A 14,765-nucleotide genomic window follows, 5' to 3' on the forward strand; every position below is an offset into this window, starting at 1 on the left:
ACATGATAGGGAGGGAGCAACAGGGAAAAACAGACAGTGGTAGTCGAGCGTAATCGATGCAATATTTGGATGAAAACTGTTAAAGCTCTTTGCTCACCTTTTTGCTGAGCGCGGCCCACCTGCCCTGGCACTCATCCAACTTGTCCTGCCCCCACTTGTCCAGTCCTGGTACTTCAGTAGCCTGCACAGCGCTCACATTCTCCCCCATCTGCTTCAACGAACCTTCCACTACCTCCATCTCATTCACATGCTCCTGGAAAAAAAAAAAAAAAAAAACATCTCTATGATTTAAATCTGTTGACACAAAAAAAAACCTACATTTTTATGCAATTTCTTGCTTTTGTCCTCTCACCATGCACCGATTAACCTCCTCCTGTAGAGTCCCCGTGTCGCCCAGCGCCGTGGCGTCCCGAGACAACAGCTTCTGAACCGCGTCCAACCACCTCTCCACTTTCTCCACGCGCACCTAAAAACACAGCGTCTTAATTAAACACTGCATTGTCGGCACTGAACAAAGAAAACTTCTTTCTCCGTGCTTCTCTTCAACTTTACCTGAGTGTCCCTCATGCTTCCCAGAATGCACTTCAGCATGCCCAGCTCCTCACGGGCCCTGGAAGACAGCTGGCTCCATCTCTGTAGCTGTGCAGGATCGGAGGCTTGCTGCGTTTGCTCGATCTCCAGACACAGACCCTGAGGTGAGCAAGGGGGCCAGACTTAATCCAAGCTGTGTGTACAAGTCACACTCAGCCATGGAAAGTCTGGGAGTCGTCTGTGTAAAAATTGCCGTTCAGGACAAACAGCGAGTCTTCCAGCTGGACGACTGGTCCCCGATCCAGTTTCACAGGCCTAATGAGGCTAACCAGTGTAAGGGAAACAGTCTTCATCATCTCTGCCACTACAAGTCCTGCGGTTTAGTGAACTTTCCATGGATTAAACTATAACCTGTGTGTATACTGAGGACGAAACAAATATTCTGAGTGTGTTCAGTCCTTCAGCGAAAGTTAAAGGAGATTTTTTTGAAGGAAAACATTTGGGATCTTGCATTGTTTACATCTGTATAAACATGCATTCAGCTGCTAAATCATAAACAATCTCATCAATGAATTACTAAATAAAGAAATCCCACTAAAAGCATGATACAAATGTCATCATTTAAAGTACTGTTCCTTGAATAAGTTGCTTAAATGTGACTAAACTTTTTTTTAAGCATTTTAATCTGTACATATTGTTTTACAGCGTTTTGTTACTTTCACTACACTACAAAGTGGTATTTGACAGTGGAAGGTTTTGGGACTCTTTTTTTTTTTTTAAATCAGCACATATATTCACATTTTTGGAATCGTCGTAAGTTGAGAATCCCTTTCTGAGCAAAGACAAGACATCCTGAGACGTGAAGATGGCTGCCACCTCCTCTCATCGGGTTAACTGTGAGCTGAACTGGAGACGCGCCGTCACGCATGTTGCGGCTGTCAAAGTGACGGACAGGTTCAGAGGCTCCGCATCGAGCTGCGTGCACGGGCACGCTGCCCAGAATGTGCCACGTCCCCGCACCCCCCGGCATCGTGCCCTATCTGCCATGAAAACAAGAGCGTAGACTGAGCCACATTCCACCCAAGGATGGAGGAGGAGCCAAACACACAGCGTAACACACACACACACACACAACACGCACATCACTGAGCTACACACAGAGACGTGCACACACTCCTGTCTCGCTCGCAGTAAGGTTGAACACAGTGCAAAGGGAAATGACTGGCTGATAAAGGGGCCTATTGTATTCTGATGGGTGGAAAAAAAAAAGAAAAAAAAAAACAGCGGCAGACACAGATTAAGACTCGCGCTGATAAACTGTACATACACAGACGGAGACACAAATATTAAGAAAATATCTTTACAGCTCGGAGGTAACAGGCATTCCAGCTGTACATACATTACATAATCATGATATAACATTAAATAACAGCCCAATGCTGTACTCATACTCTGCATATTGATTCCTCTTGTCCTCGTTCACTCTCTGTCAGCTCACAGGACATCTACGCATTTTCAGATTTGGAAGTGTTGCGATCCTCACCTGTGCCGCCTCCACTGCCCCCTCCGCTGTAGGTACGTCCGCTATCCCCTCTCTCAGAGTCCCCAGCCTGGCCTCCAACTCCTCCACTGGATTCTGCGCGGCCCGGGCAGCTTCAAGGCCCAGCAGGGCTGCGAAGGGACAGAGGAGACGACAACGCTGGAGAAAAAGCTGACAGCATATTCTAAAAACTATAAAGTTAGCAGTGTCTTTACCCTCGTGCATTTCAAAGTATGCATCAACCACAAGATGGCAGTGAGCTTATTTGGAATTTCCCTCTTCATGTACGAGTGGAAGTGCACGTTTTCCAGGCCATAAGAGGATCCCAGATGTTAAACAGCAAGATTCTAAAATTAGCTGCGGTTGGAGCCGCAAATTACTCTGGACACCTTATATAGCCGAAGTCAGTGACCTCCAGGTCAAAGCAGACACGAGCAAAGTTTAAGTTATGTTTAATCCTCTTTTTAAAACATCACTTGGTTCATAAAATCTGAAGAGTAAAGACACATCTGTACCTAAGATTTCAGGTATTTTATTGCTATTCTTCATCTCATCTTATTAACAGCTTGCCTTCCTCTCTGTTTCTCGGTCTTTTAATTACCAGGTGATTTAAAGCTTACATAACCTGGTCTGTTTATACACACAGAGGGCAGAGATGGAGTGGAAGCGTGGGGTTTGGGAATGGAGGTGGTGACAGCGAGGCCGTGGCAATGAGGCAGACTACCCCTGAGCAAAACGCTTTTCCTTGGCTCTCTTCCAAATCCTCAAAGTCGTAAAAGCCCCGAAGGCACAACGCAGACACGCAGCTATAGTCGGAAGAGCATTCAAACTTCCCTTTACATATCATCTGTCCAATCGCAGCTCATGTAAATCTCAAGGGGTAAAACAGTGACTGATTTTCAGAGCTCCGGGTCCAAATCACGTCCCCAGGTGGAGATCTGTCCGACACAGCGGCATAACCCAGCACTAAGTCATTCACTTATACGCTTTTGCATCTGTGAGCTTTAGAGGCCATATAAGGGCATCATTTATTACTCGTGGCTGGCCAAGGATTCATATAAAATCTAATGTCAGCCCATGTGGGACTGAGAGCTCTGCTGATCTTAGCTATCACTCTTTCCCTTTGCCTATAAACCTGAAAACTTTAGAAGAGGGAGGGAGAGAGAGAGCGAGCGAGCGAGTCCTTTGCTTTAAGTAGGGGTTTAAATCTCCTCTTCTGAAGCCTCCTGGGGTCAAAAGGTGTCTCAAATCTATCAGCTGCCTTGAAAAGCAAAGCGGACCATTAATGCAGATAAACCCACCGCAAAGTTATAGAATTAAACTCGACAGCGTTGCTCTCGTGGAAGCGTTACCTTCGTTGACCCGCCGTCCTCGGTCCTGCAGCTGCTGCTGCGTGGAGGCGTGATGTGCAGAAACCACCACCATGTTGTCTTTAAGGGAGGGCACGGATCCAAGTGACCCCACCTCGGCAGACAGCTCCGCCAGTTGTGGACTTAAGGCATTAACGTTAAGAAGTCGCGACTGAGAAAACACAAGAAGGAAAAGAAAAGAGTCCATCATTGTGTTTTAAACAGCGACCTATTATGTAATAGGTTGCTCTTGATTAGTTTTAAAAGTAAATAATTAAAAAAAACAAACAAATAAAACAACTAAAGCATTTCTTCTGTGTTTTATTGATTTTGAGATATGGCAGAGAGATATTTGCCTTTTAATTCACTTGCATATAATCTGTTTTGTGCCATTACCCACCAGGAGCGTAATCCACTAAAAGGATTTGGAAGCATCTGTTTGAAGATGTGGGGAAACCACACACACACACACACACACACACACACACACACACACACACACACACACACACACACACACACACACACACACAGACTGCGACGATGATTCAGCTGACTTTTTTTGGGGGGGGGTGCTGCCAGATGGAGTCACGCTTTACACTGACAGCCGTTCCCTCCCCGTTCAAAGCAAATTAGAGTGAACTGAAAGAATTTCAATTTGACACTCGAAGTCTTGAGAAAAGTTTAAATCCATCCACCTTCCACTAATATTGCTGGTTGCTTTTCTTAACTTGACAAACTACATTCCAACACTTAAAAAAAACAAACAAAACCAAAAACCAAATTGAACACTAAGAGGTGTAAATACAGTAGCACAAACGAGTTTTACCTGGCACTGTCCAGTCAGGTTTCTGAGCTGCTCCTCGTTGCATTCTTCTACAGCTGAGCTGGCCTTCAGCCACTTGTCCTCTTCGTCCAAGACCCGGTCCAGGTCTGCAAGCTTTGCGGAAACCGCTCTGACTCTTGACTGAGTGTGAACCCGCTCCCGAGCCGCCTGGAGCTCCCGGGCACAGACGTCCCACTCCGTCTGGATCAGGTCAATGTTCGCTCTCACCGAGTCCACGTTCACGGCCTCTGTGAGGAACACACCGAGAAATAATGCATCATCAGTTCTGCTCTAGGAGTTTTACTTCTTTTTTTTTTTTTTTTTTTTGACCCATCGGATCCGAGTATTATTGAACTTCTGAGATGACTGTGTGTGAGTTTTCCAATTCCCTCCTACAGCATAAAAACATGCATTTTATAGTCGTATATTCACTCTAAATTGGATGTCAAGCTCATTTCAGTTCAGGGTCCGCATTAGGCCCAATTCTCTGTTTTGGCAGAAAGTTCAAACAGGTTAATTCACAGTGGCTCCCTCAAGGACATGTGAATATGTGAACATGGGGAGTTGGGCTTCACCCCCAGCAACCTTAAGTTGTATGAAGTATAAAAGCTGGATGGATAGATGAGTCTGCGTTCTGACAGCCACTGTGAATAAAAGTGATTCCTTTAAAAAAAAACCATTTCAAGGGAAAGCTGGCATTTTAAAAAATCGACTCCAACTTGGCGGAGCTGCTCCACTACCTCTGGCTGCCTCCAGAACACTGTAAGCACATTAAAACAATCCTGAGTGCCTCTCCATTCCACCGAGCAGCTATATGAAATCAGCTACCCTGCAGGCTGACAGATTTTTACTATTATGTCCACAGACACACAGACACACACTTAGATTGCTGGCATCTGAATCTAAACAACAATAAAAACAAATGCTGGCTTGTAAATACCCAGAAAATGTCAAGCAGCTGCAGGAAAGTAGTAAACTGTTACGAGACAAACAATTCAATAGGGGGGAAAAAAAAAAAAGAAATTGTGAGGGCCAGTAGTCATGAGCAGCATTAAAACAGTAAATATGAGTCAAGCCCTTTGCACACTTGAAAAGAAAATATTTGACAATCCTTGTTCAAATGAATCATAATGGACACACGTGGTTTGTTGAACTTTTCACCTCTCTCAAGCTGGTCGATCAGGCCTCGTCCCTCCCGAACCACCTGACCAACCGTGGCCTCCTTCGCACTGAGCTCCAGCTCCATACTCTAAAAGGAGAAAAGTAGATTTAGAGGAAATGTTGAAATTGCTTTAATGAACGATGAATGTGTGTCTAAAGCGGGACGATCTGCAGGATTACCTTCAGGTTCTCCTGCATGTCTGGGGCGTGAAGCGTAGACTCGGGGTGTGTCGTGGCCAGAGCCTGAGCAGATGTCTTCCACGTTGCAATCCAAGTCAACAAGTCAGAAAGTTTATTTTCAAACCTGCACGACACAGAGAACAATGCATGTATTCATGTGTGCGTTTAAATAAACGCCATTGCCCAATAGCAGTTTCTGTTCTCTTCTGTTCTCTTACACTTTTTTGACTTCTGTTTCTGTCTCGACGAGTCGTTTCTTTGGCGGTGCGGGTGGGGCCAGCTCCTGGTCCGCGGCGAAAGCTGCAGCGTCGACCGTATCCATGACGACCTGATCTTCCACCTGAGTCATCCCCGCGTCCGTCGCTGCTTCCATCACCTGAGGAGCAGAGCGACGGAAATCAGCTGAGGGGAAATGTGTGTTGTAGCACAGAGAGGCACATGAAATCCCCAAACACACACCTGGAAGGAGCAATCCTCCAGCTTCTGCACCAGGTTGTCCCAGCGGTGGGCCAGCTCCTCCGTGTCGGCCTCGATCTTGGATTCTGCCTCGGCGCTTCGCAGCAGCTGGATCACATCCTGTCCTGCGTCGGACAGCTTGTCCAGAGTCTTTTTCTTCTTCTCCATGTCTTCTTTTAAAATCTACAGCGGAGGAGCAAAACATGCTGAATTAACATTTAAAATTTTTAAAGACAAAACTGCTGGAAATTCTCTTTAAAATTGCAGGGTGGTTTCAATAAAGTAGAGATTCTTTACTTACTGCTAATCGGCGCACATTAGTGTTCATTTCACTGGAGTCTTTGAAGTTGTTGGTTTGAACTTCATTCAAGGCTGCCTCTTTCTCAGCCAGCCATGCTTTAAACAAACTCTGTGCAAAGAGTGAAAAGCAGATTTAATTTCTACATTATCGCAAACTTTATTAACAGAGCTTTTGGTGAATTATTAATATCATGTTTCCAACAACTACACATGTCTACTCATGGAAAAATTAAATAATCTACCTGGTCAGACACAAGCTGTTGCCAAACCATTGAGACTTCCTGCAGCTTGTGCCATCTTTCTTCTGTCCAGCGACAGACAGCAGCCCAGCGTTCGCCCAGAGACTGAAAGAAGGATGCGGATAACAAATGACCAATAACCTGGAGAAAGTGCTGTAACACTAAAGATTATCATAAAAAACTTATTTAAAGTTACAAAAGCGGAGATCACATCAAATAGTCTGAACGTGTGTGCATGAAATACCAGGATGAAACCTTACTTGTAATTGCTCCTCCAGGGCAGCAGTCGCACTCTCGCCGCTGTTCTCGTCCACCACAACCACCATGTGTGTCAGAGAGTTGACCTTTACCTGCTCGGCCTCCAGGTCATTCTGAAGCTCCTGTGCAGAGACACGAGGTGCTTCCTCAGCATGGCCATATATTAACCATTAACCAGGCTGGCAAAGACAGTATTAAACTTTATGGAGACTGGGAATGACTCATTAAAGTGCAGGATCAAATATATGACAAGTGTTCAACCCAATTGGTCTGCGTTCGAATGAGAGGAGGGCAATAAAACCGGGATAACTACAAACAGACACACCTACAACGCTTGATTCTGCCTTTAATAAATCTATTACTCATGTTTCATTGGCTAGGCTCAGGCAAGAAAAGCAGTCTGATGTGTGTGAACGGGAAGCGGTATTCACTTTGTGCTGCTCTATCTGTTCCTTGTAGAGCTCCAGGTCTTTCGCCGTCGGTTCTATCTCGATATTTCTTATCCGCTCCTCGGTCAGCGTGAGCCAGTCGGACAGCTGCTGTAGCTGCTGCTGCTGGAGGTCCATCAGGACTTCATGAAGCCTTGTCGGAGACAGAGTAACAATAAAAAAAAAAAAAAAGGACGTAAAAGTTAGGAAAGGATACAAAAGATAAATCAGCCCCGCTGCAGCACAAGTCGCATAAACACTGTAAAAAGGAGTGGCAGAGCCGTACGCCGACTCCACGGACGGTGAGTCATGGCGCAGAGAGGCCCACGTGCTACGAAACATGGTCAACAGACGCTGAAGTGGATATAATGAATATGATTTATGGACGACCTCAGGACTGGGTGCTCGTGCGAGTGCAGAGCGTCATAAACCTTGGCGATGCAGACTTAGGGTCAGGCCTGTTGGTCCTTGGAAGGCTCAAGGTTTATCCGGTGTCATCTTTGCATAAATAGCAGCCTTGAGTTTTCTTCACAGGCACAAAAGTGTATATAAAACCGAGCTTAACAAAGAAATCACATCCGGCAGCCAGTGTGCACAAAAAGGATCAAATCTGACAGAATTTTCCCCAAACAGCACCTGATACTGACATTTAAAGGAGGAACAGCCACTCTTTGTTGTTTTTGGAAAACTCTAAATCCAGATTTAACACGGTTTTACTAGAAAAGTTCTCGTAAAATGAACTTTGGTGATATGTGTTCAAATCTGCTGTTTGCCAGTGGAGCAAGTGGCACTCTGCACTCTATTCCTGCATCCAAGACTCCAAGACTACGCCTGTTCTTTTTTTTTTTTTTTTTTAATAGTAGTTAATCCGTTTATGATGTTGCAATGTTCGAAGGGATTTTTTTTAATTTGAAGGAATGTTTTTTTGCACAACTTCAGATCAACATTTCAGATTGCGGTCTCTCAGTGTCTTTAAAACCATTGTGAAACAGTCGTTCCTGTTGCTTGCCTGGAAGATGTTTTGTTTTGTTTTTTTCTCTCTGCATTTTACAGCATGGAGTAGGGCGATGTTATCGTTGTGTCGTATTTATGCTATCATCGTAACAAATTTGCCAAACAGCAATGAAAGTGACAGCTGGCATTTGAGTGTGAGACCAGATGGTGTGCGACAAATAAAACTTCAAAAAAATTGAATCCGTCTCCACTCTGAAAAGAACCGAAGTACACAAGATGAATCCTGACAGATCCTGTCCACTTGTCAAGGATAATATAACACTACCAATGAATCATGTGTAAATACACACTTCATTCTGCACGTATTGAAGATCAGGTATGTATTAAACTGTCCTTCTCCGTGGTTTTCTGATGCCTTTAGTCTGCAGTTCTGGTTTCATGCTTATGTTTTGCCGTCTTTTGTGCCTTGACCAATCTGCTGTGTTCCCTCGAACCTCATTTTGCCCATTGTTTTCAGCTGTGCCTTGTTATCTCCCCACAACTAATGTGTATCTTTGTCGGCAGTCAGTTCATCTGTTCTGTTGGACTGTGTTCCTCATCTGTTGCTCTTCATATAGGCCAAACGGTTTTCCAACAATAATGAACACAGAAATGCAGCACTGAGGAAAAACTAAACTGGCACATTTTAGGCTGTATTTTCCCTAAAACAGAAATATATTCTGAGTGGATAATTTTGACACGTATTTCCAAAAAAACTACTTTTCTACCTGGCCTGACGATCCATGCTGGCCACTCGGAGGTTCTCCCAGCGGGAGTTGAGGAGCGTCATCTGCTCCCGGATTTCGTTTTCTTCCTCCTCTGTCAGGATGCCCTGAGCGATCAGTTGGTTCCCTGCTTGCAGCACATTGCCCACGCTGCTCTGGTGTGCTGTCAGCTCCATCATGAAGGCCTGAAAACGAGATTGAGATTGATAAAATGTCCATGTCCTGGAAACATTACTCAGGGGAAAAAAGGAGGACGACAAAAGCTGAAGCCTTTAAACCATTACACAATCTCTATTCCTGAAAATATCCTCACTCAGATTATGCTAATATGGCGGCTTATTAAGAAGATCTCATTAATTTGCTGCTCCAGGCTAGTTATTGGAAACAACATGACAAGATCTGCATTTTTTTCTTCTCTGCACATCTCCAGTCTTAATGGATAACATTTAATAATGCCCCGGAGAAGCAAAAGGTTTCACCTGTGCATGTAAATCACCTGGATAATGATGGTAAAGTAAGAACAGTGCATTGAGTTATTATGTGTTTCTTTGTTCTCTCTGGATGAGCAAGAATTCTAACTGCACCTCTAAGTATTTTGTTTTGAATCAGCTTTGTCGCTGTAACTGGAGTAAGTAGGGGAACAAAGGCTGAACCAAACTGGATTTTGTGTTTTGTTTTGTTTTGCATCCTGAAAAGCTTGGCTGTTAAAGGAGCTTTTGGGTCTCGTAGCTTGCTTTCTCACTACCAGCTTTCAGCTTTGACCTGAATTCCAAACGTTGAACTTCACAAGTATTCACATTTTAGCCAAGGGAATCCAGCCAAAGCTCCTTTATACACATGCACAGACACAAACATTGCAACTCCGTCTTGTCAGGCAAGCAACCGAGCTCCGGGCCGGGGCACCACGGAGCGCCGCGCTCCGCTGTTCCCAGGGGAATTCCTGGCATTCCCAACATGTAGAGAGCATGCACGCTGGTAGTGGGAGGCCTTTATCTGTCTTCATTCTCACTGGAGAGCAACAGCTGAAAAAAACTCAGGAGTGACATGTGCATCTTTTGTTTATTTTTTGTTTTTTTTTAGAATCTAAAAAAGCTTTACTCACAATTAAAAATTGATCCTGTATATTTGTTTAAACAGTGATTTTTGGTTTGTAAAGTTTTCCGGTGGGGAGTTTCAGAGGAATCAATATTCACTTCCATGATACAGAAACACTACAACTAATGCATGAGAAGTCAAAGTTTTCTTGTTTCCTGTTCTAGTAAATCAGCAAACGTGAAAGGCAAACGTAGGGTATATCCTACCCTGATATTATATGTGATCATGTGATGAGACTATTTACCTCGTGTGTGTGAAACTGCTCCTTGACTTCTTCCACGTCGTCCGACACCTCGTCCTGAACGTGGAGGGTGTCCTCGGCCGACAGCAGCCAAGTCAGAACCTCCTCCAGCGTGGTCTGGTAGCTGTCGAGGTCCACCTCCAGCAGGCTGCCCTCCAGCTCCCCCTCCATCTCCGTCAGGGTGCTGGGCGTCTCGGGTCGCGGGCTGCTGCCCGCCTCTTCCATCTGCACATTCTGTGGAACACGAGGCAGAACATGAAGACTACAGACAAGTGCAAAGCTCAAGAATGACAGGATGAGACAAAGAGAATGTCGTGTTTCATCATCTCAACATACACATGAATTTGTTTATAATGATATTATACACGATCGTTTCTGAGAAATGTGGCTTTTGCCTAAAATCCCAAAATGCTGTTTGGTTCCAGTGTGCAACAGCTGGTGTACAGAAGGCATAGAGATCTACCCTGCTATTAAAAAAATAAACAAACCAAAGGGATGCTGGGTGGTTCCCACTGGGATACTGAGCAGGTCAATCCTGTTTTTAAGAGTAACAGTAACTTTAAAAACACACAACGAGCCAGCATAGGGTCAGATGTACAATCACAAAATACGAAGAATAAACGAAAGAACCAACAAGTGAAATATTTAAGAGAAAGAGAGAAGAAAGAGGCAGGTTTGTGACCCCTGAACAACTCCCTGAACTTTAAAATACTCCCTAGTCATGACACATTTCTGGACTGAAATTGGGAGGAAACAACGCACATATGAAGAGAGAACATGCAAACTTGACACAGAAGGGCCCCAAAGCCCAGACTCAGGACTTGATATGAGACAAGAACTCTCACTGTACTGCTCTGAACATGAACTGTTACTGGAATTTCCCTTAAAAAAAAAAAGCTTGGTGATTCCATATTTGTGGGGGGAAAAAAATTAAACTAGCTACACAACATAGAACAGGAGAAAATGTCTCAGCAGTGGGAGCCACACCAAGTCGGAGATGACAGAAATGCTAATGGGTGTGTATCAACTGCTACAGCTCAAACAGGCCTTTGTTTTCCAGGCTGAAATCACACAGTGGTAACGTCTGTCAGGCGAACCCGTAAAGGTCACCTGCTGAAAACATTCGATGGCCTTTCGGATATTTCGGAATAAGTCACAATAGCACTGTAAGCCTTGGTGTTGCCCCACGGTACGCTGGCAGAAACATACTTCAGCTACTGGGGGAGAGAGGAGGAGAGAACGCCGCAGCCCCGCTCTATTTATTGACTTGAATGGCTGTAAAATAGTTGTGGTCTGGCTCAACAGAACACTTTATTATCGCCAGATGAATTGCTCCTCGCTCACTTTCTGCATTCATCACATCTGAAGCCGTGATCACCGAGCATGTAATGCATTATCATTCACACACCAGCGCCCGCATAATCAATGATATGACAAGCTGAAAGCCGGTAATGAAAAACATGCCGCTGCATATTAAGCTGAAGCTAACGCCGGAATTGAAAGCAGACGGATTCATCGCTAAAAATACCGAAACAATATGATGAACCCGCGTTGTGCATCCAAAACTGAAGCGAGAAGGCAAACATACCCCTCAGAAACACAAGCCTTTATTGTTCCCCCCACTACCAGCAGTAATACGCATCGCTTCCTATGGGGAGAGGACTCGTGCCAGGAAAGTAAACCCCTGGCTGGACCAATCAGAGCGCCATGTAAAAGAGTTTTCCAGCCGTCATTCCAGGGCGTGTGAAGTATGTGCCCAGGGGCAATAAACTTAACTTAAGAGGTGGTTTCGGGATTTTCTAAGTTCTTACTGAAAAACCCTCTGAATTGAGCTGCGTTTGGATCGCATGTGACTCAACAGGATGAGAGCGGCTGAGAAACCTGAGCGCACATTCAAATCGGAATGACTGATAAAACCGCGTTTCGTTTAAGTATTTGGCGTCAGGATAAATCCATACCAGGGCAAAGTAGTGCACCAACAGCATGGGTTAATTCAAATCTTGGTGAATGTCTACAGATCTTAAATATTGAACATATCAGTCCCAAACTTGTCCTCCACCACACATGCCTTAAAGGAAAAAATCTGCGCTCACACACCCAGTTCCCACCAATTTATTCCTCCTTTTTCCCTTCTCTCCGTTTACAGCCCAGTGTTTCCATTGAGCTGTTCGCTCTGTTGGATAACGCAGACTGGGTGAGTCATGGCTCTGCTCGGCCTGCTGTGCTTTTCACGAGCAGCGCTGGAGAGAACGAAGCAGACCTCTTTTCCTAATAGCGGGACTGACTCATTCTGTTTGGCGACACACAATAATGAACTTCACAATCTTCCCTGCTCTTGACCGTAGCGAGGTCCGCGGCCTCCAAGCTGAAGGTTAACAGGGAGGAAAAAAAAAAAAACAGAAGCGAACATTGAAGCACTTATAAATTGTAGGTTTTGCACACCAAGCTTTTGAGTCGTTATGGAAGTGGCTGGATTTTTTACAAACAGTGTTTTTCCATTAGCGAAGACAAAGGGGAATCAGACGCGCAATCACTGGGGAGAAAATGTCTCAGCTGGTCGGAAGCATCATGCCCACCACTAAAATAACCGCGCCATCGGGCATTATCTCAGGATTGGATTACACAGTTGTTCTGTAGGGGCAACGGAGGCCAAGAGGTTAGGAAAGCAAGCTGGAAACTGGAAGTTCACTGACTGGATATCCCTCTCCTGGTGGTCTGGATCAGACCGGCGTTCTGCACCCGGTGTCAGAACCAAACATGCAGCAGGTGCTTTCAGTGGTCATGCACCAAATATTAGGAGCAAACTTCCAGAAACCTGCAGGGTGGCTACAGCACTTTAACTACCCTTCTGTTTGCTGCAGCCTTTCAGTAAAGCAATAACTCATGCTATGCTTCACTGTAGCTTCAACTGTGCTGCATTCCTTTTCATTCAATTTTTGTCTTCTACTTTTTTTTAATGTTTTAGTAATCCTTTAATGTTCTTATCTCTCTATGTTTTAACTTCTAGTTTCTTGTTAAAGTAAAATACTCTGAACCACTTGAATGTGTTGCACACGTGAAGTTGGTTTGCCTTAAATGCTTCATATGTGCAGCCTTTATCTTTCAGGTTCTTACAGTTCAAATACCAATACATGTTTGTTTTCAGTAGTCAAGTACTTTGGTCAAAACTAAGATAAGTTTGCAGGACTTTAAAATATCCAATAGGTACAACTTCAAATGCATTGATCTAACAGTGTCACAGTTGGTTTATTTTAAATTATTACTGAATATGTTTTCAGATTCACTTTTGTCTAAACGACTGTGATCAGAGCTGCTCCCAAAAACACTTCCTACAACAATTTAAAGTTGAAGCAGTTTGTTTCTTTTCACAATGTCTGCAGACGGAGGGAAGAACAAATGACTGAACCCTTTATGAATCCAAATATAAATGGACTTCAACAGTTCTTCACATATCTGCAATCTGGGTTCAGCATCTGGCTCAAAGAGACTTCGGCTTCATTATCTTGTGATTAGAAAACTTAGTTTAACAACTGAGACACAGCATGTGTAGTTCTGCTGTCACTTTAGGACACAAACTTCCCAAGAACTTAAGTTGTTCATTTAAAAGGAAGCGAAGTACATGTGTGCCGAGCTCAGCATCGACAAAAACAGAAAAGGAATCAAACGCTTTTGACTCTAACTATAAATTCTTCAAGTTCGATCTTGTTCTTTTTTTTTTTTCTATGCACACTGCTGTGCACCAGCTGTGTTTTATGCATAATACATCATCCCGCCAAAAAATAGAAACAGCTGTAGTCGTGGACAAAGCACACTTGTGGGGATTCGCTCAAAAGCTTTAAAGAGCGGTGCATCTGAACACTCTAATATTAACAGCTTGTCTTGTCCGCTCAGAGTCAGTACTGGAAACTTTACCTTGGCGCTGAGACCCGGACCCGAGTCCTCAGCCTCCGCTTTGAATTTGCGCGGCAGGGTCTCCACTTCTCTGATCGACTCCATGCTCACGTCTTTGGGCAGCACGGCAAAAAGCGAAGTTATGTACATGATGATGGACTTCTTATCTGGTAACTGCACCGCCACATCTGAGAGAGAGCGAGAGAGAGAGAGGTGTGAGGAGGTGAATGCAGGACGGAGACATCAGAGGGTTTAAAGTGAGCATAAGAGGCAGGTGAGTGAGAGAAGATAAAGAGATCATTTAGGAAACAGTGGGGGAAAAAAAACAAGACAAATTGTTTTAACTGAAAATGATTTTGATACAGGTCAGGTACAAGCGCTCTTCAGCGATAACACAAAAACAAGTGTTTTCTGCTGCACCGCTCTGGCACCTGCACCTAACGTGCTACAGATCTGCAGCCAGAGCCCACATCAAGGTTTTCTTTCCTCTAAGTCTGTCCAACCGCTGGCAGGACATGAAGGTGAACAGAAACTACATTTTAATCAGTAAAA

General features: G+C 44.4%; 1 protein-coding gene across 4 annotated transcripts in view; it reads right to left on the reverse strand.

The window, feature by feature from the left end:
• The window catches only part of utrn (utrophin), a 186,967-nt gene that overhangs the window by 146,334 nt on the left and 25,868 nt on the right, over positions 1-14,765 (reverse strand). For all 4 annotated transcript variants that reach the window (XM_030110917.1, XM_030110918.1, XM_030110916.1 and 1 more), the window contains 17 exons: positions 14,235-14,401; positions 10,326-10,556; positions 8,990-9,171; positions 7,272-7,422; positions 6,843-6,962; positions 6,586-6,687; positions 6,345-6,452; positions 6,047-6,226; positions 5,806-5,963; positions 5,588-5,711; positions 5,408-5,495; positions 4,250-4,494; positions 3,424-3,592; positions 2,075-2,202; positions 553-690; positions 353-466; positions 98-253 (listed from right to left, as the gene is read on the reverse strand). In XM_030110917.1, the coding sequence (XP_029966777.1) occupies positions 98-253; positions 353-466; positions 553-690; positions 2,075-2,202; positions 3,424-3,592; positions 4,250-4,494; positions 5,408-5,495; positions 5,588-5,711; positions 5,806-5,963; positions 6,047-6,226; positions 6,345-6,452; positions 6,586-6,687; positions 6,843-6,962; positions 7,272-7,422; positions 8,990-9,171; positions 10,326-10,556; positions 14,235-14,401 (2,561 nt within the window). The remainder of the gene's footprint in view (positions 1-97; positions 254-352; positions 467-552; positions 691-2,074; positions 2,203-3,423; positions 3,593-4,249; positions 4,495-5,407; positions 5,496-5,587; positions 5,712-5,805; positions 5,964-6,046; positions 6,227-6,344; positions 6,453-6,585; positions 6,688-6,842; positions 6,963-7,271; positions 7,423-8,989; positions 9,172-10,325; positions 10,557-14,234; positions 14,402-14,765) is intronic.

The sequence above is a fragment of the Salarias fasciatus genome, chromosome 15 (genome assembly GCF_902148845.1).
Source record: "Salarias fasciatus chromosome 15, fSalaFa1.1, whole genome shotgun sequence".
Lineage (NCBI taxonomy): Eukaryota > Metazoa > Chordata > Actinopteri > Blenniiformes > Blenniidae > Salarias > Salarias fasciatus.